General features: G+C 39.5%; 1 protein-coding gene and 1 long non-coding RNA gene across 50 annotated transcripts in view; both read right to left on the reverse strand.

Moving 5' to 3' along the window:
• Positions 1–27,658, reverse strand: part of NCOA7 (nuclear receptor coactivator 7) — a 159,768-nt gene that overhangs the window by 72,286 nt on the left and 59,824 nt on the right. For 38 of the 49 annotated variants that reach the window (XM_084957479.1, XM_084957502.1, XM_021088655.2 and 35 more), the window contains one exon: positions 6,128–6,348. In XM_084957479.1, the coding sequence (XP_084813605.1) occupies positions 6,128–6,348 (221 nt within the window). Of the gene's footprint in view, positions 1–6,127; positions 6,349–6,985; positions 7,144–16,822; positions 16,991–27,658 lie in introns of those variants that run through there. The other 11 variants (XM_084957373.1, XM_021088639.2, XM_084957355.1 and 8 more) reach the window with 2 other exon arrangements.
• On the reverse strand, positions 22,027–27,098 carry LOC146406034 (uncharacterized). Its single transcript, XR_014804492.1, has 2 exons — positions 23,599–27,098; positions 22,027–23,194 (listed from the first exon to the last, which is right to left on the reverse strand). It is a non-coding gene; the product is annotated as an uncharacterized LOC146406034 (long non-coding RNA).

Genomic DNA, 27,658 nt, shown 5'->3' on the forward strand with positions numbered 1-27,658 from the left:
TCCCTTCCTCTCACTAACTGTTTTAGGAGAGCTATGACACAAACAGTATGTTTTCTGAGACCTTAGTATGTCTGAGGATATCTCTTGTTCTCTTTTGAGCCTGAAAAGCAACTTTCTTCACAATTCTGAAGGTTTAATTCCTCTGGTTTTCACTACTGTGGAGGAGTCTGTGCCTCTCTTCTTTGCTCCTTTGTAGGCAACATTTTAAAAAAGTTTTTCTTTTTTTTTCCTTTTTTTTCTTTTCTTTTTTTTTTTTTTTTTTTTTTTTTTTTTTTTTTTTTTGCCTGTTGTTCGTTTGTTTGACCATTTAACCATGCCACAGTTTATCTGAGGGCAGTTCCCCCCCTTAATTCTGCTTAACTAGGAACCATGAGGTTGCAGGTTCGATCCCTGGCCTTGCTCAGCAGGCTAAGGATCCAGCGTTGCTGTGACCTGTGGTGTAGGTCGTAGATGGGGCTCGGACCCTGCATTGCTGTGGCTGTGGTGTAGGCTGGCTGCAACAGCTCCAATTAGACCCCTAGCCTGGGAACCTCCATATGCCTCGGGAAGTGGTCCTAGAAAAAGGCAAAAAGACAAAAAAAAAAAAGATTCTACCTAAATATGGTGAGCTCTTCTGATTTCTTAAGTCCGGTATGAGTTTTACCTCCCAAAAGCACTTCTTATACTAAGTCTTATTCCCATTGTTCTGACCTACTCGCCAAGAACACCTTTAATTCATAGACTCTTCATTCATGCCTCCCATATGTGACATCTCTCCTAACACTTCTTCTGCAACAATCCTAAGCATCTTTTGGGCACCACTCAGATTGGACCTGGTCACCACTTAGGTTTTCATGGTGTAACTTCACTTTAAACATTAATCTGACTTCCTTGATGGCCCCAAGAAGCACAGGCCTAATTATTTCCATCCTAATAATTTCAGTTTATTTTATAGCCAAGTTCCTCAAGTGTTTATATTCCGTCTGATTTTACAAAATATGAATTAAGTTCTTGATATCTCTTTCCACTTCAAAGGCCATTTTAATCTTTTAATTTGAGCTCTAAAGTACTAGAAAGATCATTACTTTTAAACAGAAGAGTGATGCTGTTGTATGTGGCTTGACCTACTTTTATGTTTGGGAATGAAATTTATCAAAATAGCCTAACTTTGGCTTTCTGAACTTGCTTTGTGAAACACAGACAAATGACAGGAAATCTTCAAATACGTGGTTAAAAAATACCCTAAAAAATGTAATCTGTATGAGGGAAAGTGTCAGGGTTGCCATTGTGGGAAATAATTCAGTAGTTGGTTAATTTCATCCTGTAGTAAACCCCTCAAATGTTTAACAAACGAAAAGCAGAGAATTCATAGATTTTACTCTTAAGTTTCTTTTAAACTCGGGAAGGAAAATTATGATTGAAATGATTTAGACATTACAGACTTATTATTGAAAAGCTAAATTCATTCTTTACATTGAAGAAGTTTTCTCTAAATAAATTTGTGCAACCATAACCACAAAACTGACCATACTCTTACTTAAGTGTCTTCTGTTTATTAAATAACCTCCCAATTCTCTTAAAATATCCTCTTTACTATTAGGATTCTTAGTATTAATCTTTTATATTAAAATACTACAAAAGCATAATAATATACTTTATTCCAATTTAGGTTTGCCTTCCATATGTATAAAATTTCTCTATCTCTTTTGCCTTATGCTTACATATCTGTGTTTCAGTTAAATGACTTCCCACTGAGAAGTTATCCACATTTGTAAAATTCTCATTCCTGCCTCCACATCCATAGAAGCAAAGATGTATACTATTCCAGGATTAAAGAATAATGTATTCCTTTAATACAAAAGAATTTGGGGATATAATTCCTGACATTTAATATATTTTGATACTGTAATATGGACCAAACAGCTTCTGAAATGTATGTAATCATTCCTACCTACTTGTGCCAAATTTAATTACAACTTAAAAGCTAATTTTCAAAAGTATACTAGGATATATTGTCAATTCCTTAAGGGCTTATATAAATAAATAGAATAAAGTGACTAAGGAAGTAAATACAAGTATATGTGCTCAACAGGAGGGTTGAGTTCACTTATTCTAGAAGTTTTTATCTGGATGCTTACTTACCGTGTACCCGCTGCTATACTAGGTGTTAGATCTAGATTTATCTGAAGCCATCTGCCTCAATGTTATTACTCTACTTCCTTTCTCCTGCTTCCCGTCTCAAAAACAAAACATTCTTAGAACTGGCACCGCTTTGTTACAAGGCAACTCTAGTGACTCAATCTTTCCATAATATCTTTTATCAGTACTTTAGCTGCTGTGTTCTTCTAAATATAAGGAGAAAGTAATGAACTATTACCCAAGGCTTATATGAGGCATAGATAAATCTAAGTTAACAAGTCAAAAACATTATTTTGTTAAAATACGCTCCCTTAGATCAGGTAGGTATTGTTATAGATGCAGAAATAGGTATCTACAGAAAATAATTATTTTCTTTCACATTGATTACAGAACAATTTTCTGATTAATATTAAAAATAATTTTTAGATGTGTACTGTACAAAAAAATGAAGAAAACAAAACTTCCTTGTAAATTCTGTACCCAGAGGAAACAATAATCAATGTATTGTATATAGATCCTTCCAGTCTGTTTTTCTATAAATCCATTATCATTTGCCATCTATTAACTCTTTGTTTTAACTTTCTGTGCATTCCTTGGATTACTTCTTCTGCACATATTTAATCTCACACCTTAAGTAGCAATTTCCAGCCGTTTCACCTGGGATCCAGGCCCCTCTAGACAAATCCACTTGGTACTTCTAAAACACCTCCACACGCAAATTCATTATTTTTCTCCTTTCTTTCTGAGTTTTCTAGTTTGTCAATTCTTGATTCTGTTCTTTTTCTCCCTCGTATACTACACTGGTCACAAAATACTGCTGTCTCTATGAACAAAATCTCTTCTTCAGGTGCTATTTCTCCTCTGCCCAAATCCCAACAAGCACAACCTGCCTTCAGGTTCACTTCCACCCACTGTCCTTAGATTTATCCTCTTAAATAGAGGGTTAATGGAATTCACCCAAAGGCTTCCCACTGATACCAGATAAAGTCTAAATCTTTAATGTGGCTGACAAGATCCTCCCATTTTAGCATCTCTCCTCCCCAGATTAGAGCTACCAAAAAGAACTCGAATTGGATTATTTTTGACTTGAGGTCTAACGCTCCACCTAGTGGTACAGGACAACATCTGGGATGGGAATCAAGGGACTATGCCAGGTCAGCTCTGTGAGAGCAAGCTAACCTGCCAGCACCGGTGTTGACCACCTAGAGTCAGATGCGAAAGGGGACAAGGAATCTAGTAGTTTTCTATAAATACTGTATTCTTTTAAGGAAATGCCTCAAACCTCCACATCAGTTATCATTGCCATTCTCGAGAGAAGATAAAAAGTTTTGATGGCATCTCTTTATGTATTATCACCAAATAAAATCACAGAATAATTTTGACCCAGCTAATGTACTGTACAGCCTATATACTTCCAGAATTTTCAAGAAATTCAAATGAATCAGAGTATTCATTTATCTGTGTATATAATTCATCTACTCAGTGCACATTTAAAGAGCACCTGTAATGCAGATACTACATTAAGCTAATAATAGGGGGTCCATGCCATGACAGCCCTAAACAGGAAAGCAGATAGATAAATCCATGATGATCATGCAGAAGGGAAGTTAACTTCTTCCCTTCATGGAGGGCTTCCTGGAAGAAATGATGACTGAGGAGATTTTGCGAATTATCTGGTAGGAATTACTTAGGTAAAGAGTAGAGTGAAGGGCATTGTTTCAGACTCAAAGCGTTATACATCCAACAGAGTGCAGCATGTTAAAAAGCTATCCTAGTATAGCATCCACAGTTAGCAAAGCATCATGAAGAAAGCAACCTCAATGGATAGGACTCGATCAGCCTCTTTCAGGGAAACCCTATGGAGCAAAATGTCTCCATTTTAAAATACTTCATAAGCAACAGCAGTTAAAGTAGGATGAGAAAAGATAGTATTTTAAACGCACAACTGGGAGTTCCCGTCGTGGTGCAGTGGTTAACGAATCCGACTGGGAACCATGAGGTTGCGGTTCGATCCCTGCCCTTGCTCAGTGAGTTAACAATCCGGCGTTGCTGTGAGCTGTGGTGTAGGTCGCAGACACAGCTCGGTTCCCTCATTGCTGTGGCTCTGGCGTAGGCTGGCAGCTACAGCTCCGATGAGACCCCTAGCCTGGGAACCTCCATATGCCACGGGAGCAGCCCAAGAAATGGCAAAAAGACCAAAAAAATAAATAAAAAATAAAAAAAAATAAACACACAACTGTAAAAACTACACATTTGCAAATGTCCCATGTGTACAAATCATATGTAAAATATGAGAGATGGAATTTTCCTTACTTCTCTTTCCCTCTTAGGAAATAAGGGATAATACTCAACACTTTAAAGAGGAAGTTTAGTAAGCATCCAGAAATCTCTTTCATTAGGTTGACAGTTACAGTTTTCTATAAAATGTGAATGAAAAAAAAAAAAAAAAAGACAAAAAAAAAAAAAAGGAGTTCCCGTCGTGGCGCAGTGGTTAACGAATCCGACTAGGAACCATGAGGTTGCGGGTTCGGTCCCTGCCCTTGCTCAGTGGGTTAACGATCCGGCGTTGCCGTGAGCTGTGGTGTAGGTTGCAGACGCGGCTCGGATCCCGCGTTGCTGTGGCTCTGGCGTAGGCCGGTGGCTACAGCTCCGATTGGACCCCTAGCCTGGGAACCTCCATATGCCGCGGGAGCGGCCCAAGAAATAGCAACAACAACAACAACAAAAAAAAAAAAAAAAAAAAAAAAAAAAGATAAAATGTGAATGGCTTCAGATTAAAAGCATCAATAAAGCCATGTAATATGTGACATAATCACAGGAACCCACTGGAATGCTATAAACCACAGGTTCTCCACTGCAAACACCCATGCACCTCTGTTGGAGAGACGTCATCAAAACGTTCTTCCAATGGCAGCCCATTTTATCTTTGATGAGCACTAGTAGAAAATTATATTAAACACAGAGACAAGATATGTCTCTTGGTAACCGGTAACTCTGGCATTTACTGGGACCAAGCTTGGACCTCTGTGGACCAAGTCCCTGCTACCAGACAGGCTTCATAGACTGGAAGGAGGTCTCAGAGACCTCCTTCGTCTCCTCTCTCTGAGCCTAGCCATGTCAAGAACACCATAACCTGGTTGCCATACCAAGTTAGTTTCATCTCCAGGTTCCCTTTCTTTGCATTCTCTTTTGAACCTACTCCAGGTCTGCATGTGACAGGAGCAGCAGGAATGAGACAGATGATAAAGTAAGACAGGATTGTCACCTCTGTGATGCCAGACCTGCCATTTGTGCTAATGCAGCAGCAGATACAACGACTAGCCTCAGAAACCATATACACTGTGGACTCACTTTATGATTCCCCTTAATTCAACTACCAAGTCTTCATAGGCATATGGAGGTTTCCAGCTAGAGGTCGAATCAGAGGTATAGCCACTGGCCTACGCTACAGCCTCAGCAACATGGGATCTGAGCTGTGTCTGCAACCTACACCACAGCTCACAGCAACACTGGATCCTTAACCCACTGAGTGAGGCCAGGGATCGAACCTGCTTCCTCATGGATACTAGTCAGATATATTTCTGCTGAACCACGATGGAAACTCCTAAGCCTGCCTCTTCCATCTCCTATTGCCTGGTTGATACCAAACAGTGCAGGCATTTCTAGCAATACTTTTATGGATATGTCTGTATACACTAAGGAAAGTATTTCTCATACAAGAAAAGTGACCATTCATTTAATAAATATTATGAGCAGACACTATACTCTAGGCACTGTGTTAGATGCTGGGAACATAAAATGAAACAAGACACACTAATGTTACTTATTCCCTTTATACAAGATTATGTATATAAAACAAGGGCTGGAGGCACTTAGTACTTGCTCAATAAACTGTTACTATGATGATGATGATAAATTATAATGTTTATATAGTATGACCAGTTAAAATTAGCATCTTTTAAAAATTATTACAGATTTTTAAAATGAAAATACTGCCACCAATACTCACCAATACTATAATATCTCTTTAGTTCTGTACGCCTGATCTCCTTTAACTGGTTACTTTTTCTCTTTTTTTTCTCATCAGTAATATATTCCTCTTCCACAGCAATGTTGCACTTGTCTTGCTCTAAAATGACTGTGTTAGCATCTTCTTTTCCAGTATGAGTCCTTGTGGCCATTGCTGAGGCTGTCTCTGCATTTTGTTTGGCTTGCTTTTTCTTTTTCAGTCTAGGAATGAGGGGAAAAAAGGAAAAACATGGGAGAAATAATTTGCTAGGAGAAATTATGCTAATTCCATGCTATTGGGCTTCGAGAAACTGATATTGAAAACATTTTCTTTATATTATTGTTAGTTAGACTTTCCTGTTGTTTTTTTTTTTTTCATTTCTAATTACTTAACAATTCTTCTGTGGTGATCTGTGGCTTTCCCTCAGTTTTAAGTCCTCGATACTTGTGTCTCAAAAAATTACTGGGAAATGCTCTAGACTTAAGGAAAAACTAGATTCTTCTATGGGCTACAAAAAGTTGAGTATTTTTTTATCCAGATATATAGTTACCCTACTATAATGCCATGTTTGGTGTGTTACACTTTTTTTACTTCTTAAAGTTTTATTGAAGTATAGTTGATTTATAATGCTGTGATCGTTTCTGCCATATGACAAAGTGATTCAGTTATACACACATACACACACACACACACACACACACATGCACACGTGCACACACACACACGTACACATACATTCTTTTTCAGATTCTTTTCCCATATGTATTATCACAGCATGCTGGACAGAGTTCCCCACAGCAGGTCCCCATTGACCAGTCATTCCAACACTTTAAAAAGTGTTTCTTGTTTCAAAAGTACCTCTGGTCTGATGGGCAAGCACATTTATGAAAACAAATCCCTTGTAATTGGCTCACACACTGAGTATAAAGGTTTGGCCAGGTGTGAACTGGTTCAGGTCTGCGTAATTCTTTTCCTTTATTCATATGATAGCAGTACTGAAGAAAGAGCTGCACTTCCTGAGAAAGAGAATGTCATAATGACAATACATAGTTGTGATGGTTACTAATATAATAGTTCATTGACACATTAGTGAACATATTTGATGTTCTCAATTCTTCACTCCGGAGTCAAAAACATAAAAGATGAAGTTTATCATAATTCACTGAAATTTAATAACTCCAAATATTTTCCAGTTTATGTATCACTCTGATTTTTTTTTCTTCTATTTTAGGGCCACACCTGTGGCATATGGAAGTTCCCAGGCCAGGGGTCGAATCGGAGCTACAGCCGCCAGCCTACGACATAGCCACAGCAACATGGAATCCTAGCCACGTCTGCAAACTACACCACAGTTCATGGCAATGCCAGAGCCTTAACCTACTGAGCGAGGCCAGGGATTGAACTCAAGTCCTCATGGATCCTGGTTCGTTAACCACTCCCAATGTATCTTTCTGATTAATTGTCATGTCACTCTGTATTCAGCAGTCCTTCTTAAGAATGTTTTTACCTTCCCAGAATGTAAAGAATAAGGGTCTTGGCTTCTACTCTATGTGGCAGTCTGGTTATATATAAACATTTTTAAAATTGGGATCCTTTCCTCCCCTTCTATCTAGGCAGTCAGCTTTCTCTCACATGTTTCTACTTCCTTTGTTCTTTTGAGCATCTCTAGAATGTGATGTTGGGCAATGGATGAGGAAATGTTTTGGGAGAGAAAGGAAATAACTACAGAATCAAACAGGGACTAAGGTTTGATTTTATGCTGTTTTGCTCTGTAATGTTGGAAAATCAATTTAACAGTCTAAAGAGGCTCATCACCTAGGCTCAGTAATCTAAAAGGGTTTTCATTAAAATTAACTGAAGGAGTTCCCTTCATGGCTCAGCAGTAATGAACCTGACTAGGATCCATGAGCGTGCAGGTTCAACCTCTGGCCTTGTTCAGCAGGTTAAGGATCCGGCATTGCTGTGAGCTGTGGTGTAGGTCACAGATGAAGCTTGAATCTTGTGTGGCTGTGGCTGTGGCTGTGGCTGTGGCAGACAGCTGTAGCTCTGATTTGACCCCTAGCCTGGGAACTTGCAAATGCAGCGGGCGTGGCCCTAAAAGAACAAAAAGATAAAATAAAAAATTTTTTAAATTTAAAAATTTAAAAATAAACTGAAATAATGTGTCAACAGTAGAACACAAACCAAGAGAAACAGAATATACCCAATCATTTGAAGACATGAGAACGACACATGGTTCCACATACAACACGTTCAGCTTTTGAGATAACGGTCCCATGTTCTAACAAAATATTTCAACTAGCTGTTATTCATTGAACACTGAGCAGCCAAGTTCTTAGATTTTTCACTGGCGAATAAATGAGTACATGGCTAGGAGAAAGAACAGCTGGAAAAAAAAAATCTTAGATGAATGTATTCCCCACCTCTTGGTTTAGCTATTTCTTTAGGTTTACCTGTTAAAAAACAAGCAAAGCAAACAAGAACACAAACTAAACAAAATTGGAAACTCATAAAAAAAAAAACTGTATCTAGTAAACATTTTTATCTTCTATCTTCAGATTTTAAACTTTTTTTTTTTTTCTGGTAAAAGAGTAGGTGGCTCTTTGCAAAAGTGAGTCAGATAATACTCCTAATAAGATGATTTCTCCTGATCAAGATTTCTGTACAAGGCTGAAATTAATATGCAGTAACCTAGAAACCATACAGAGATCAGCTCTTTGCTTAGGGAGGTCTCTACAAAGAGGTAATCTCTGTATCCAGAAGGACATGCAGATCTTGTTCAGATAAATTGGTTTAAGAAAAACATGCCTGAGATAAATGTTACTGGCTACTTCCAAAAAAGATTCTTTGGGGAGGAAAGAAAAGAGACTTAAAAAAGGAGTTCTATGCAGCCTGAGATATACTGTTGCTTCTTAATCTTCTGAATTTTTCCACTGTAAGCTAATTTAAATGTCCTCATTTCACTGTCCCCACAATAATTAAACTCACTCAGATCTGGGGCACATGTTTTGATGAAGAGCAGCACTGTTTGGGGACATCTCATGAGAGACTGATTTTCACAGGCGCAAATTTAAAAAATGGGATACATTGTTTCATTCATTTCCCTCCCTTTCCACACAGATGGTTATTGTTAACCCATATAGCCAAAGGCAGTTGTTATTTCAGGGAGGAAAAAAAAGCTAGATAATAGCAATACCAAACTTGTTTAAGGGAAGACAGAGTTCACCTTAATACTTCAGTAATTTTACAACCAGCTACATCTTTTGTTTTGACTAGAGAACTCATGAGAATTTGTTTCTCTGGGGGTGATCAATATGAGTGAAACATTCTGATGTTGTAACTGGCAATCAGTTGTGAATTCTGGAAGCCCACCATAAAATCCTTCTTCAAAGCATGGAAATACATTTTTAACACCTCTGACACCTTTTCTAAGGAGGATGAACTGCCAATCTAATGAACATGGAAACCGTTAATGTTCTTCAAACATTCATTTTTAGGCTTTTATCTTTTAGGCCTTCTCTTTTGTTCTTTAAGTCAATATCTGTCATTATAAGACATTCTCACAAAACGGTTTTGTTATCACTAAACTAAGGTAAACTGGAATCAAAAGGTTATATAAGAAAATAAACTCCCTTTATTTCACCCAAGCTTTTTTAATGACCCCCCCAAATGCACATGTTTATTTGGTGGTCTAAAAAAATATACCTGGCAAATCATTTCAAACAGATTGAAAATATTGAGACAGAAGTTTCTGCTGTGGCTCAATGGGTTAAGAATCTGACTGCAGCAGCTCAGGTTGCTGTGGAGGTACAGGTTTGATTCCAGGCCCATTGCCACGGGTTAAAGGATCTTGCACTGCCACAACTATGGCAGAGATTCAATCCCTGGCCCAGGAATTTCCGTATGCCACAGGTGTGGCTGTAAAGAAAAGGAAAGAAAATAATGAGACATATTTAACATTTCATATCTGTGAATGCAAAAAAAATCCCCCCAAAACTAAAAATCAAAAGTCCTTTGTGATGATACATTTGTCTTTTTAAAAAATAGGTCACAATTACATAAAACAAGTGTTTATCACTCAATCTCCTCTCACCACTGTAATGAAGCCCTGTCAATTTTATTTCCTGAATCTTTCTCAAATTCACCTTCTCTTCTTGGTATCTGCTCCCATGGAATGATTTCAGGGTTTCATCATCTCTCTGATTAAGCTTTTTTTTAAAATATAATTTATCATTCTTTGTTTTATTATGAAAATAATACATGTTCATGCTAGGAAATTTTGAAAATACAGAAAAGTAAAAAGAATAACAGTTAAATCCAGTGAAATGCCAACACTCAGAAGTAATCGATGTTTGGGGGAAAGAATGTAAACTAGGGGCAACTTCCCCAAGGGCAGAAGAATAAGGCAGTATGTCTCCCACCCCATCATGATTCTGAGCTTCCTACACATACCTTCCATAAAGGAATATTAAAGAGCTTATTTTGGAATCTCTTGGCTCTTTTTACATTAAAATTGTATGCAGTTGAAAGACACATGCACTCCTCATTTTTTTCCTACTCATATCCTAACAAGGAGTTCGCCAACTGAAGAAATCAGTAAGGTGATACTGCTAAAGAAAGCCTTTTTTAGTAGCTAAATAAAAACTGTTTTCCTTTGAAGCTTTTTCATTTACTAAAGGAAGTTCAGAGAAAGCCAGGGCCTGGAGCAAGCTCCTTTCTCTGTCTCTTCTATTGCTCATTGATATCCAGTGGAACACAACACCAAAAGGCACCAAGTGGAGGCAGGAAGTTTTCATTAGCACTAGAGGGAAAGCTTCATGAGGTCAGGGATTTGTCCAAGTTTGGTTTTTTATTTTTTTGTTTGTTTTTTTAGGGCCACACCTGCAACATATGGAAGTTTCCAGGCTAGGGGTAGAATCAGAGCTACAGCTGCCAGCCTACACCACAGCCACAGAAAACCCAGAATCTGAGCCATGTCTGTGACCTACACCACAGCTCACAATAACGCTGGACCCCCAACCCACTGAGTGAGGCCAGGGATTGAACCCATATCCTCATGGATCCTAGGCGGGTTTGCTAACCACTGAGCCATGACGGCAACTCCCTATCCACGTTTTGTTAAATGCCATACTCCTATGCATGGTAGACATCAGATAATAAATACTTTTTGAATAGGTAAATGGATGAATGAGGCATATGTTCTGATTTGTTTGAGATCCGTTCCCCTACAAACACGCCATTTCTCATTTTTATTTTTTTCTTTTTTTCTCTTGGTCTTGCCCACAGCATATGGAAGTTCCCAGGCCAGGGATCAATCCCACACCACAGCAGAAACCCCAGCCACTGCAGAGACAGCACCAGATCCTTAACTCTCTATGCCATAAGGGAACTCCATCACAGCTTTCTCTGATTGGCAACATGTTCTAAAAAATAAACTACCATCTCCTTATTTAGATACTTAAAAAGAAAATAAATTAGCCACATGTAATCGGAAATGCATTAAATAGTGGACTCATATCATTAATATTAAACCAATGGTTCTCTATAACTCTTTCCTTAATTGCAAAATTTGATGTCCATGTGTTTTTTTAAAAAGTGCTATAGACTTAAGTACCTAGCACACCATTGTCTAATGTGGAGGCCACTAACTAGCCACCTGTGGTTATTAAATTTAATAAAAATTAAATAAAATTTTTAAAATCAGTTCTTCATCTGCAAGAGCCATATTTTAAGAACTCAAGAGACTCAGGTGCTCGTGCACTGTACTGAACACATAGGTATAGAACACTTTCATCATCATAGAAAGTACAGGATGGTATTGACCTAGAGCTTCTGACTCAACAGTTAGCTTTATTAGTTAAGAGTCTAGAGTGAAGAGGGAAAATAGAGATCATTTCATATTTAAAGCTTATTGAGTATGCTCATAGAATATATCTATAAGAATGCAACAAAAAAATTGGTCAAGTGAGTTTCCAGCAAAAGAAAGGTAGTCACTGTGGGAAAAGAGTGAGAAAAATTACTTTTCACTGTGTTCTCTTTTGTATATTTTGGATTTTAAACCACATAAAACAGTCGGTACAAAAATTTTTTTAGGTATTTAATCTTTGAAGTCTCCTTCCCACAGTAATTTAGTATTGTCAGATATTTAAAACTGAGTTTTACTTAAACTCATATTGTCAGATTTTTTAAAACTGAGTTTTACTTAAAAAAAAAAAAAAAAAACGATTATGAAAAGATTGGAAGAGCTTTCTTCTGACAGCAACTCCTACTGAGTTGACCAGGGAACCAGGCACTGTGTTATGTACTTTACAAATATTATCCCACCCTCACAAAAGGCCAAGGAGATAGGCAATCTTATCTCCATGTTACAGGTAACAAAAGGAAGGCTGAGAAAAATCAGGGCCATTTTGCAAGGTCACAGGGTTTAGTTAAGTTGTGGAACAGGAATCACAATGGTCAAAGGGCCTCCCAGGACCTCTCCAAAAAATATCCTATGGCATATGTGCATATCCTGACTTTAAAATAAAATCCACTGGACTTTGGAAATTCTTTGAACTATTTTGGGGAAAATGGTTTGGCAATCTAGTGGGTTTCAATGGAGAGCAGGTTCACAGGAAGGAAAGAGTTAGATCTGGGCTTGGCTGTCTGGTAATCAGTTGTGACCTTCTTTGGAAATAAGATAAACTTTCCAGGACTTCTAAGGTAAACAAAAGCAAGGGGCTGACATGATTTTCAAGGTCCTGTCTGGCTTTAACAGTTGGCTGAGATTAAGAAATGTGCTAAAGCTATTTTTGAGCTTAAAAAAAAAAATCTTTTTTTTTTTTTTTAAACTAAACCTTCCTAAGAGTCTGCACGTCCCTATGCTCCCTCACATCTCATAATGTTTTCCCTCCACTGCAGAGCTTCCAGCCCTGGGAAAATCCAGAGGCCAAGAAAGAACACCCTTCACATACAAAAGATTAAAAGAAGAAAAAAAGCAAAGACACTCTGATCTACAATTTGGAGCTAATAACTCCATGAAGAAAAGTAGAAAATGTCAAAACTGATGAGCCATGGAGGCAATATAATCTTTTTTCTTTTAGTTTTTGGGGTTCTTTTTTTAAGCCTTTTTTCATTTTTTAATTTTCTTAAGCATACCGCTTAGTGGCTCATTTTATCCAGTTAGAGAAGAGAGGATGAGATTTGGTCTGTGGAACTCTAGAGAACACATTAAGAAATGAGAGAAAGTCACAGGGAAATAAACGTTAGTTCATATATCACTTTCTAATAGAGCAATACAATAACGGAATGGGCTGCCTCATAAAGAAGTGAACGCCCCATCACTGGAAGCATACAAGCAGGTCAGATCCAAGTTGTGGCCTCCCACATCACATGTAATAGCCCCGTCTATTTTTTTTTTTAATTGGGATATGTGACAGAAAACATTATATTAGTTGCAGGTATATAACATAATGACTCAATATATGTATATATTACAAAATGACCACTGTAAGTCTAGTTAACATCCATCACCACATACAGATACAATTTTTTTATTGTGATGAGAATTTTTAAGATCTACTCTCTTAGTGACCTGCAAAATATACAATATGGTATTATATGTTATTTTTATTTTTATTTTTTTGTCTTTTTAGGGCCACAGCTGTGACATAAAAGTTTCTAGGCAAGGGGTCAAATCAGAATTGTAACTGCCAGCCACAGCCACAGCCACAGCAATGCAAGATTTGAGCCACATCTGTGACCTACACCACAGTTTGCGGCAACACAGGATCCTTAACCCACTGAATGAGGCCAGGGATTGAACCCACATCCTCATGATACTAGCTGAGTTCTTACCCTGCTGAGCCACAATGGGAACCCCCTACAATACAGTATTATTAACTATAGCCACCATGCTGCAAATTACATCCCCAGAACTTATTTCAAAACTGGCAGTTTGTACCTTTTGATCATCCTCACCCATTTCACACACAATCTTTTTTTTTTTTTTTTTGGCTTTTTGCCATTTCTTGGGCCGCTCCTGCGGCATATGGAGGTTCCCAGGCTAGGGGTCGAATCGGAGCCATAGCCACCAGCCTATGCCAGAGCCACAGCAATGCGGGATCTGAGCCATGTCTGCAACCTACACCACAGCTCATGGCCATGCCGGATCCTTAACCCACTGAGCAAGGCCAGGGATCGAACCCGCAACCTCATGGTTCCTAGTTGGATTTGTTAACCATTGAGCCACGAAGGGAACTCCCATAGTCTTCTTTAATATGAAGATTTTCCCTCAAATTGCTTCCGTAAGGAAATAAGAATTCTAACATAAAAGATGTCCATGTAATATTATTTCATTAAAAAATTATAGAACCGTATTACAGCATGACCCTATTTTTGTGAAATAGAACAAAACATAAAGGAAACCCCTCCAAGACCAACAACTATTCTATTCAGCTCTATGTGTTCACAGGTTTAGAAATTAAAGTCAGGACAGTGGTTGGTCAATGGGGAAGGAGCGAAGAGGAGCCACTTTTTGCTTTACCTTCAAATAATTTAGTGTTGCTACATTTTTTTGGTACAGCAAGCACATATATTACTTTTGTAATTATAAGACAAATATACTTTTAAAAACTAGACAACTGCAGCTATGACACCATTTCGCTAAATCACATTCAGGGGTTTATTCTATCCCAGCAAACTGGGGCGTTGCAGCCCCAACTCCCTTCTTTATCAAGGCAGAACTGGTCTGTGGCCCTCAGGGGACCTTCTCTCAGTTCTCGTTCTGAGTTGTTCCACCACAACCTTGTCACTGCATTGTCCTGATCTTCAGAGTCCAGGCTGTTTTTTCCTGGTTACTTAAACCTAACTCTTGCCATTTCTAGACTCAGGGAAATGGGGTGTTGCTGCGGACCACACCCGGGCTGTGGGCCAGAAACTCCGGGTTTGACTCTTCATTACTCTGTATTAGGTAAGTAACAAAATCTCAGCCTCAGGTTCCCTGTCTGTGAAACGGAAATGGCGACTCAGACAGGGTTTTTTGATGATTAAACTGAGTAGTATAGGGAAAGTTTACTTGCACAACCCCTGCCTGGTTCTCGGTAAGAGCTCAATAACCAGAGGTTACTACCTGGTTGGGCCACTGTTGCTGTCACTACTTGGGGACTTCTCAGGGACCAAAAAAAAAAAGAAGTAACAAAACAAGCAATAAAATACCACAAAAAAGGCATCTGAGAGATTCCAGACATTCTTCTCACTGGACATAAATATTAATTTTTGTTAACTGTTATAAATTAACAAGCACAAAGCTATTTTTTCTAGGAGAACACCACTTGTGGTATTCCCTTTCATTTTGTGACTTCACAAATGCAAGGTTAGTTTTCAGTTTCCACTACAAATTCCCAACTGGGATAAATGCCAAATAAAATCAAACTTAAAGCTGGGGGTGGGGTGAGGGTGGGGGAAATCACTGAAAAGGGAAAAAAAAAAAATTCCAAAACACTCACCTAATGAAAATTCTCTCTCAGAGTTATGATCAAATAAAACCAAAAAGTTTAGACATTTATTTGTAATCCCTGGAAAAATATGTAAATGTACCTGATCCCAGTGTCACCCTTTGAAATGTGCATGTATTTTTTTACTTTAAGTTTGATAATGAAATTCTCCCCACTCCAAGAGAATTCATCAGTACAAATGGAAACACTCTGGTTCCAAACAACCAATACAGTTAGAAAAAGAGATCCTTTGGCTTTCAATTCAACAACCAGCAATATGCCCATAGAAGTGAATAGACATAAGACAATTTCCCTTGGCCTCACAAAACAACTGCATTCCAACAAAGACTGCTAAACAGATTGCTAATCGGGGACACACCACAAAATATTCCCTTTTCCAGGACTTCTTTGGGCTATTTTAACAGTAAGGGAATCAGCAGATCTTAGGGAACTCTGGTCATCAGCATGCAAGTACCAGGAGTGGACGTCAACAAAGTGTCACACTCTCAGAGGAGCCTGGAGGTGGGTTCATAATGGACATTTCAGAGGACCTTACATGCTCCCCCCAGTACCAGGATGACAATGGCACTGCCACAAAAATGGATGCCCACTGTGTAGAATGTTTGCCTTGTATTTATGAAACAAGACAGGCTTTTGTTGCTATATAGATTGCCCATGTGGGAGTCTGGTTCCCTTTTCTAAAAATCAGGATGCTGAGTCACAGCCTAAAAAAGTTACAGGGAAATCAACAGCACCAACAATGGTAATATATACTTCGGCTATAAACTGAAGAGGGGAACCAGAAAAGGGAACTTGCTCCGTGAGATAAAGAGAATTGCCTTGTGTTCAGAGTAATCAGCAAAAGTCTTATGAATATAATATTTAAATCTTAGCAGTTTTACTGATTAGCAATCATGAATAAGCTGGTAAACACAGCAACCCAGAAGTCAACCAAAATCTGCAAATAGAAATTGAAAAAAAATTTTTAAAAATTTATTTTTGTAAATAGAAATGTTAAGAAATAACTACATATTGGGCAGTTTTTAAATCACCTTTTAAATAATTATAAATTCTTATTTATAATACTAATTTAATAAACCATATTAGGGTTTATTTAACTTAAGGGCATCAAACTAAGTCGCTGTCTTAGCTTCCTAGGGCTGCTGTTGTGAATTACCACAAACTTGGTAGCTTAAAACAACACACACAAGTATTCTCTTACAATTCTGAAGGTCAGAAGTCCGAAATCAGCTGCAAGGCCACACTCCCCGAAGAGGCTTTTTCCCTGCCTTTTCCAGCTGCAAGCCCCTTCCTCCATCTTCAAAGCCAGCAGCATAGGATCTGGTTTCAATGTCATACTGCATTCTTCTCTGCAGTCAGACCTCCCTCTGCCTCCTTCTTATATGGACACTGAGATTGCATTTAAGAAGTCTATCCAGATCATCCGGATAATTTCCCCAACTCATGAGCCTTAATCTTATCTCTCCAAGGTCTTTTAGCCAGAGTAGGTAACATTCCCAGGTCCCGGGGGATTAGAGCCTGGATAGCTCTGGGGGTCATTATTCAGCCTGCCACACTGGCTAAGTCAGCTTTTGTGTCATAAATAATCATAAACTGAGCAGCCTATTGCTGGAGTGCCTTAGTTTCCCATGTCTGAATGACTACGAGGCCTATGCAATGTATTGTCAATGTGACTTGAAAAAGTTCACTGCTGGCGATGACCGACAGTTAAGCACTTATTTCTCAAGGAAAAAAAGTTTACGCAGGACTATCCTGAAATCTAAAGGTGCAATGAAAATACTACAGACATAAACTCTAATGTTATGTGGGGTGACTGCAAAACAGCCTGTGGAGGGGGAGGTACTGGAAGGAAAATTTTTAATGGACATTGTCATATCTGATTACCTTAATCTTCACTGAAACTAGTTAGTCTCTGTTTATGATGACTTACAAAGCCAAGAAATCCTCCAAATATTTTTTCCTTTTACTAAAGCCCATTAGCATGCTCAGAAATCTTTTTTAAAAGTCAGTTAAATTGTTATAAATTTTTTTTATTTTTTATTTTTTGCTTTTTAGGGCCACCCCCTGGCGGTATATGGAGATTCCCAGGCTAGGGGTTGAATTGGAGCTACAGTCTATATCACAGCCACAGCAATGCCAGATCCAAGCTGCGTTTGAGACCTATACCACAGCTCAAGGCAGCACTGGATCCTTAACCCACTGAGCAAGGCCAGGGATAGAACCCGCATCCTTGTGGATCCTAGTCAGGTTTGTTAACTGCTGAACTACGAAGGGAACTCCTAAATATTTTTTAAAACATTTTTTACTCAAAATGAATCATATGCTCAGCCTCCCCAGTGACATTTACAGGCAATAGCACTGGGATATATATTTCAATAACAAAATATTTCAGTATAACAGCAACATAATTCAAGGACACACTTCTGAAGAAACAGAAAATTCTGATTTATTGAAGACAGCAAAACAAGCAACTAATTAAGGCATAGCTCCTTTGGAAACTTTCAAGCTGAAACACAAAAATGCCAGAGATGTTGTTCTCAGATTTTAACATAATTCCCTATGAACTGCTTAAAGTAGAAACATGGAAGGAAAATAAGCTTCTTTTAAAAAAACACAATCCTGAAAACAATCAATTTAGTATATAAATTAACATTCTTCTGAAGGCCTAGTGAGTGAGCTATAATATTTATGATCAGCAGACATGGTCTGCTGACAGAAAATAATTATGAGTGGCATAAAATTATAATATGCTCTAACAACTTCTCTCCCCCTTCCAGCCTTTAAAATATATTCTAATAATTTTTAACTGCTTTCAAACAACTTTAGACATACACATATACTTAGCCTTTTACGATAATGTCATTTCAGTGTCATAAACTAGACATGGCCTCATAACTCCTATCGTTATAGGTACTTGCAGAAAGAACAACCTTCTATGAGGCATAAAATTTTTCAAATTATTTTGGCAGATGCCCACAATTCAGCTGGTCTGCATCCAGTATGTAAATGTATTGTTTGCAATTAATATATACAAGTTGTGTCCTTGGGAAATGACATCGCTCAAAAATAGGATTTAGGAAAAGAATACTTAGGTGTTTTTTTGTTTGTTTGTTTGTTTGTTTGTCTTTTTTAGGGTCATACCCGTGGCATATGGAGGTTCCCAGGCTAGGGGCCCAATTAGAGCTGTAGCTGCCTGCCTACGCCACAGCCACAGCAATGCAGGATCCGAGCTGTGCCTGTGACCCACACCACAGCAATGCCAGATCCTTAACCCACTGAGACAGGCCAGGGATCGAACCCACATCCTCATGGATACTAGCGGGGTTTGTTAAAACCACTGAGCCATGATGGAACTCCAGAAAAATAATATTTAAAAAGTGAATGTATATATACATATATAAACTATATATATATATATATATGACTAAATCACTTTGCTGAACAGCAGAAGTTAGCACAACACTGTAAGTCAACTATACTTTAATAAAAAATTTAAAAAATAGGCCTTAGGGAGTGGGAGACTAGTAATACCTAATTTGAAATTATTCCCTCCTAAAATTAGAATAAAACTCTGGGCTAATTCATGTGTAAGGGTGAACCAAACAGATTTTTGAAGAAAAATCCTGGCCGTGCTTTCCTGTATCCGAGGGCCCATCTGTAGCGTAAAGATCTTCTGACCACATAGCAGTCTTGGTCATGACCTTCAAAAAACCTCATCAGTGGTCATCTCTCAAGTATAATAGTTTGTTCTTAACCAACCAAAAAAGAAGACCTGTGGTTTGATAAGAAATACTATTTGACCTTTTTCCTCCCTTGGTTTCTGGCATGGAATTCCCAGAATACTTGGTATCTCCTGAGAGATAAGAATGTCTTTGTATGCTAATCAGATAGCTCCTGGTCTGCATGGGGAGGAGCCTGGGAAGGGAGTGAGCCTAGATAGCTCCAAAATAAAGGCTGGTCACCTGAAGCACCAAGACTTGATTAGAATCTTGGAACTTTCAGCACCGCTCCCAGACCTCAGGAGAAAGGAGAGAGGAGAGGGCCTAGAGAGGAGTTCAATCACCAATGGCCAATGATCCAATCAATCATGCCCACCCAATGAAGCCTCTCTAAAAGCCCTTAAATGAGAGAGTTCAGAGAGCTTCCAGGCTGGTGAACACACTGGTATTCTAGGAGGTGGCACACCCACAGAGCACAGGGAAGCTCTCCTCATCCCCACCCGGATACTTTGCCCTATGCTTGTCTTCTGTCGCTCTGTTCCTGAGTTACAGCCTTTATAAAAAAAAAAAAAAAAAAACTGGTAAAGTGTTTTCCTGAGTTCTATGAGTCATTCTAGCAAATTCAAAATCAAGAAGGGGAATCACAGGAACCCCCAAATTTGCAGCCAAGTTGGCTGTGTGTATGACTGACCAGGGATGTGGAACTGATAAGGAGCATCTGGAATGAGGGCAGTCTTGAGAAAATGAGCCCTTAAACCAGTGGAGTCTGACACTGACTCAAAGCTGTTGGTGTCAGAACTGAATTGCATAGTTGGACACCCAGCTCGTGCTGGAGAATCACAGAATACCAGATTCTAGACTTGGCCAGAGAGCCAATCTTGAGCACAGCAGAGAAGATGAGGTAAGGCTGACAAAGCCTTGTGTGAAAAACAGCCTTCCTTTGATGAGAGCTGGATGGCTGGACGCCTGCTGGCAAGTTCTGCTTGGGCCACAAGCATTTTCTAAAAATCCGAAAGACCAAATGATGAGCACTTAAAGTGGGGACATTTCACAATAAAATCTAGATTTCAGGCTCACCTTGAAGAATAAAAAGATGAACCAGTGATGGACTAGAGCCCCATGTGGCAAAAGAGAACAAAGCAGAGTGACAGCAGCCTCCCTGCCCTGAAAAGGCAAGTGCTGTCCAGTCACCAGTCTCTTCCTTCCATGCTGTGTTGTCACCCGCTCCCGCCACCTGAGCCTGGCAGCTACTACCTGTCATCCATTCATTGACATCACCGCTTTGGTCCCTAGGGTCACTCTTTGCATTTTTTGCTACAGAGAGCATAAAGTTTTATTCTTAGGTCAATTCAGATCATCAGGAAGCTGTAGTCTGGTGCTATAGTGTGTTGGCCTACTGTAGAATGTCTTTAACTGAGTCCTATTTTGGCATCATATCCTCTTTTCACTGACAGTCACTGCAATAAATTGCTTTTATGGATGTTAAAGATGGTAACACTACATTTTTTATTATTAGCACCACGCTCTAACCAACTGAGCTAACCCTGGCCACCTAACACTACATTTTTTAGTGTTCCTTTTATCTAAGATGTGAAGTCCTGATATATTATTTTAAAACTAAAGGTTAGGAAGGCCTTTGTCACCTAGGGAACTGGTATGTGCCCCACTCCTGATTAGGGATTGAACCTGTGTCCTGGTGCTGTAGAGACACTGCTAACCCCACTGCGCCACAGGGAGAACTCCCTGTATTAAGTTTTTTGAGTCACAGTTGGATGAATCCAGGGATGCAGGATCCACAGACACAGAAGGCTGACTGCATATTTATTGAAAAAAATATGCATATAAGTGGATCAAGCATGTTGTTTAAAAATCCATGTTGTTTAAAGGTCAACTGTAGTCCTGAGTCAACTCTACAACTAATAACATGCAGTTTTGCGTTCTGGTTTTCATCTCAATTTGTACATGCCCTAGCCTGAACTTTGCATTTTTAATTAGGATTTTACAGTTTTTTATAAGGGCAACAAAGAGAAAATATGTTAATATGTGGATAACTGCAACCCCATTCCTTGTGCTACCTCCAAAGGGAAACTCTGGGTTTGAGTCTCAGCTTTTTCCCATCCCCTAGTTCTGGGCTTATTGTCACAAATGTGAAAAATAAATAAATAAATAAGGAGAAAGGGATAAGTAGAGGAGAACATACAGTGAGAGAAGAAAAGATACCTCTGAGTTCCTGTTGTGGCTCAGCGGTACGAACCCAGCTAGTATCCATGAGGACACAGGTTTGATCCCTGGCTTCACTCAGTGGGTTAAGGACCTGGTGTTGCTGTGAGCTGTGGTGTAGGTCACAGATGCCACTTGGATCTGTCATTGCTGTGACTGTGGTGTAGGCCAGCAGCTATGGCTCCGATTTGACCCCTGGCCTGGGAACTTCCATGTGTCGCATGTGTGGGCCTAAAAAGCAAAAAAAAAAAAAAAGAAGCGGGAAAGAAGGGGAAATTTTGAGGAGACCTTGTGGGTAGGTTTTAGGAAGAACAGAAAGTTAGGGAAATAGCTGACAACCATGTTAAAGTTCAGGGAGATGGGAGAGAAGATTTTTTTTTTTAAGTTCAATTATATATACTGCATTTACTCCATTCTTAGATGTTTTCTGAGACATGAAGTAAATTATTTGAATTATTTTCAATTCTTTTCACCGTCATACTTATTTCTTTGAATGTGACTTAATTTAGGACTGGACCAAAACAAGGCTGCTGGTACATATTTGGGTTATATATATGTAGTTTTTTAATAAGGCATCTCAAATCTCTATGGAATAAGATGGAACATGAATGAATGGACAGATAAAAAATGAAAAAAATCTCAGTCCTGGAATGATAAAGCAGACTAATTATAAGTTGAGATCTATGTCAAATTTCACAAATTGATAAAAGCCTTGAATCCCACCACGTCCCGTGGACTAAAAGGGACTAATACTGCAAGGGAGGTTGTTTCACACCTTTACAATGACAGACATCAAACTCCACCCAACGCCAATCTCCCAATTTAAAGAATATACGATGCTTTGAGGGAGACACCTAACAACTTCCCCACCAGTCGAACACTTACCCATTTCCCCAAATAAAAAAAGGACTTTCCTATCATTAACTCTTCTTCATACCTACAATGTCCCAGAGCACAATGAAGTAAAACAAATTTCATGATATGCCACTAACTGAGTAATCAAGCCACCCTCTCCTAGAGCAGTCCTTCCCAAGAAACTTCCACTGTTATTTCGTTACATTTTTCTTTTTTTTTTTTTTTTTTTTTTTTTGTCTTTTTGCTATTTCTTTGGGCCGCTCCCGCGGCATATGGAGATTCCCAGGCTAGGGGTTGAATCAGAGCTGTAGCCACTGGCCTACACCGGAGCCACAGCAACGCGGGATCCGAGCTGCGTCTGCAACCTACACCACAGCTCACGGCAACGCCAGATCGTTAACCCACTGAGCAAGGGCAGGGACCGAACCCGCAACCTCATGGTTCCTAGTCAGATTCGTTAATCACTGTACCACGACGGGAACTCCTACATTTTCTTTTAAGGCAAGGTAATCTAAGATAGATGTACATTTGTTTTTTTGTTTTTTTTGTTTTGTTTTGTTTTGTTTTTTTCAATGATTGAGAATTCCACGATGGAAACTCCCTTTTTATTTATTTATTTATTTATTTATTTATTTATTTAGTCTTCTATCTTTTCTAGGGCTGCACCCGCAGCATATGGAGGTTCCCAGGCTAGGGGTCGAATCAGAGCTGTAGACGCTGGTCTATCCCAGAGCCACAGCCACGCGGGATCCGAGCCACGTCTGTAACCTACACCACAGCTCACAGCAATGCCAGATCCTTTACCCACTGAGTGAGGCCAGGGATCGAACCCACAACCTCATGGTTCCTAGTTGGATTTGTTAACCACTGCGTCATGACAGGAACTCCAGATGTGCGTTTGTTTATGTAGTTTTAAATGTTCTGCTCTGAGAAATTCCTTTTAATTTTCATATACATCATAGAACTCTTTTACTGCTTTAAAATCTTAAAACAATAACCATTCAAATTTCCTATGGATTTGTATGCTCCTGCACTAAGCTATAAGAAAACTCAGCTGGGAGTTCCCGTCCTGGCGCAGCGGAAACAAATCTGACTAGAAACCATGAGGTTGCGGGTTCTATCCCTGGACTCGCTCAGTGGATCAGTTGGTACCAGCACTGGTGTGAGCTGTGGTGTAGGTCACAGATGTGGCTCAGGTCCCACGTTGCTGTGGCTGTGGCCAGCAGTTACAGCTCCGATTAGACCCCTACCTAGCCCAGGAAACTTCCTATGCCTCGGGTGCGGCTCTTAAAAAAAAAAGAAAAAAGAAAGAAAACTCAGCTGGACTTTATTTTGGCTCAGATTGAAGAAAGTGTCTGAACAAAACCAAAATGTAACGATACCAGTATTTTATAAAACAAAGGAAAATAAATATGTTTTTAAATGTCGCTAAGATTGTCTGCAAGGAATATATTAGGTACAGTTCAAATCAAAGTCATATAAAAGAGTTTTATTGCTGTTTATATGGATTAGGGCAAAGAAACTCCAATCAATCAGTAAAAAGCAAGGCTCAATATTTAACCCAGGTATACAAATTACAATTTCCAGCAACATGGGCAAAAACTAAAATTCAGCACTTAACTATTATATCCATAGTAAAACTACTAGACACAGAAAAATAAGGTGTTTATAGTTCTCTTATGGCTCAGCAGGTTAAGGATCTGGTGTTATCACTGCTGTGGCTCTAGTTACAGCTATGGCGTGGGTTTAATTCCTGACCCAGGAACTTCAATGTGCCACAGGTATAGTAAAAACAAAACAAAACAAAACAAAAAAAAAACCCCACACATATAAGGTGTTCTTCATATATACGTGTGTGCGTACATATATATATATATAATCTTTTTTATGGCTGTTCCAGCGGCATATGGAAGTTTCCAGGCTAGGAGTCGAATCGGAGCTACAGCTGCCAGCCTACACACAGCCACAGAAAAACCAGATCCAAGCCTCGTCTGCAACCTATACCTCAGCTCACAGCAATGCCGGATCCTTAACCCACCTCATCAATATATATCAATTCCTCTATATTCAGATACTGTTTTAGGGGACTTGTGATATTAAAGAAAGCAAGAATTGAGTTTTCAGAATTCTACATATAACTGTCAAAATATTTAAAATTTTAAAATGGTAAAATAACAATAATTTAAAATAATAGTTACCTAAGCTAATAAAGAAGTGTCTTTTCCAGAGTTCCCGTCATGACTTAGCAGTAACAAACCCGACTAGTATCCGTAAGGATGCAGGCCTTGCTCAGTGGATTAAGGATCTGGCATTGCCATGAGCTGTAGGTTGCAGATGTGGTTTGGACCCTGTGCTGCTGTGGCTGAGTAGGCTGGTGGCAGCAGCTCTGATTTGACCCTTAGCCTAAGAACTTCCATATGCCACAGGAGCAGCCCTAAAAAAGAAAAAAAAAAAAAAAAAAAAAAAAAGAAGAAGAAGAAAAAGAAGCATCTTTTCTATTTTGTTTTTCAAGAAGCACAAATCATAAAATTTCAGGTAAGAAACTCCTTAAAAGACATTTCATTGAATTATCCAATGATGAACTCTTTTATTTCTAGCCTCTTTCAAAACAGTGCCTAGAAATTCACCAAGATTCAACATATATCATTCCTCTTTTTAAAAACTTCAACCCCAGTGCCCGGTTCAGGGTCTGACACACCACAGATAATTGTAGTAGGCTTTTGTTGACCTCCCTACAATCTTTTCCTCCTTCTTTTGCCATCAAAGACCAATTTTCAATAAATACACCCTTCCTCCACTTTTAATACCATATCGGGTAGGGGTCCACCCCAGCTCCATTGATGAAAAATGCAGTTGACTCATGAACAATACAGGTTAGAACTGCTATGGGTCCACTCCTATGGGGATTTTTTCCAACAGTAAATACTATGGTATTACTGATCCAAAGTTGGTTGAACCATGGATATAGCAGAATCGCAGATTTCAACCCACATAAGTCATATGTGGGTTTTTGACTACTTGGAAGGTTGGGGCCCTTACTCTTGTGTTGGTCAAGGGTCAACTGCATTTGACCCAGCCCAGTCAAAGCACTGAGGACCCCCTACCCAGCTGCAGTGAATCCTCCAAGAACCAGTACATGATCTAAGCTGGTCCAATCAGAGTGAGTCTCAGGACTCCCATGAACTATCAGTAACACACTCACTTTGCCCACTGTTGCACAGGGGAAATCCTGTGTTGTCAGTGTTTGCCAAGAAGGAAGACAAAAGAATGGAAGAGCTTAGGGAGTTCCCATTGTGGCTCAGGGGTTTATGAACGATTAGTATCCTTGAGGATGCAGGTTCAATCCCTGGCCTGGCTCGGTGGGTTAATGATCCAGCGTTGCTGTGAGCTGTGGTGTAGTCTGCAGACACAGCTCAGATCCCATGTTGCTATGGGTGTGGTGTGGGCTGGCAGATACAGCTCCAATTTGACCCCTACCATGGAAACTTCCATATGCCTCTGGTGCAGCCCAAAAAAGAAAAAAGAAAAAAAAAAAAAAGAAGAAGAAGAAGGGAAGAGATTATATACAGAGAAACTGAGTCATGATGACATTCTTTGGGCCCCAAATCCCAGTATTCCTTAATCCCAGGACTTTTAATTTATGGATGCCAGTAAATCCCCCAACTCCTTTTTCTCCCCTAGGGTGGTCTGATCTGTTTTCTGTTACTACATGCATGCATGCACCCCCGCCCCCAAGAGAGTCCAGACTACTATATAAATTTACACGTGAATGACCAAAACATGTGGACTAGCTAAGCTGAGGTTGAATGGCAGCTGGGAAGTTGGCCACTTTCATCATGTGACAATAAAATGGATGCCTGCTGTATCTTAAAACTACATTGTGTGTCTATCAGGACTGCATTATTAGGGGACTTAAGAGAATTTTTAGGATTCTGGAGTAAACTGTATACTTATTTAGCCTTTAGTAAGGTCTTACAAAAGACCAGTTTGGACTGTAACTGACCTGCTAAAAGTAGGGCCAGATGAAAACACAATTCTGAGCAGAAAAAACCTTGGTTTGTTGTTTGCAATAACTGTGGGTCCAGTGACCTAGAGTCTTATACAGGTGGAAAGGCCAAATTATCTGCTCCAAACTGAAGTTAGTACAAGGAAAGTAGGGGACTTTGCTGTCCTGAGATGAGGATTTGTGAGAAGCTGATCTTTCTCAGGCCCCTCCCAAACATCTCCATGTATTCCCAGACACACATGATGATGGCTGCACTGCACAGATGAAGTGAGACGATAGTTCAGGGCTCCTAAGAAGGTAATCAGTAGTGCCTCCCCACCTCAGGCCACTGCCCTGAAGCAGAGACCCAGAGGGCAGCACTCCTCTCAAAACTGTGGAGAGGGGGTTAGTGCCTTCCCATGGTGGAGAAACCAAATTCCATTTCCATCCAAAGACCACGGCTCCCCTAAGTCTATGGTTCTGGTTCCCAGCTATGGTGTATGGCCAGAATGAAAGCCTGCTAAATTTTTTAAATGGAATTGCATTGCCAGAAAAAAAATAAACACCCTGATTTGTCAAACAAAATGGACTTGTAATTGATCAGCTTCCAAAGGAATCCCTTGGTCCCCAAATCTATGCCATCAGAAGACAGCCACTGGAGAAATCCAGCTCCCAGAAGATTCATCCCCCATGTTGCCAAAACAGTGGACAAAGTAAGTGGCTTGAGCAGAACTGGGGCTGCCCTAAGGCTGCCCAGGGAACTGATCCACTGCCAGAGCAGCAGAACCTGCCGTTCCTGCTCAGCAAGACGGGCTGGTGCAGCAGACCCCTGGCCACTGTGTACTCCTCCCCAGGCTCCCTTCCCAAAGCGGAGTTTTTCACTTCAGCCCCATCAGGGCGCCTCTGAGGCTGACAACTAGGTGAGATCCCTCCTACCCAGGAAGATGTGAGGCTGGCACTCAGGCTGTCTTCCTGTCACCATAGAATGAGGGTCTAGAGCCACTACAGCAACTCAGTGTGGAGTCTGAGAATGACGAGGAAACAGCTGAGAGATGTTGTGTACGAACCCAGAAGTCCTTTCTTAATGTCCTATTTACTTGTTGAGATTTTTTTTTCCATGTGCATGAAAAGGAACACTAACTGAACAATGATTCCTTATAAATAAATAAATGGCATTTATAAAGTTCTTCACTAGGCCAAATGCCAGAATCTGCCTCTGAAGTTTCCATCCATTGGTTTGGCTTCTCATCTGTACCAC

The sequence above is a fragment of the Sus scrofa genome, chromosome 1 (genome assembly GCF_054392235.1).
Source record: "Sus scrofa isolate SSC_HxYL_T2T_F1_AM1 chromosome 1, Sscrofa_HxYL_maternal_Yorkshire_Landrace_v2.0, whole genome shotgun sequence".
In the NCBI taxonomy this organism is placed as follows: Eukaryota; Metazoa; Chordata; class Mammalia; order Artiodactyla; family Suidae; genus Sus; species Sus scrofa.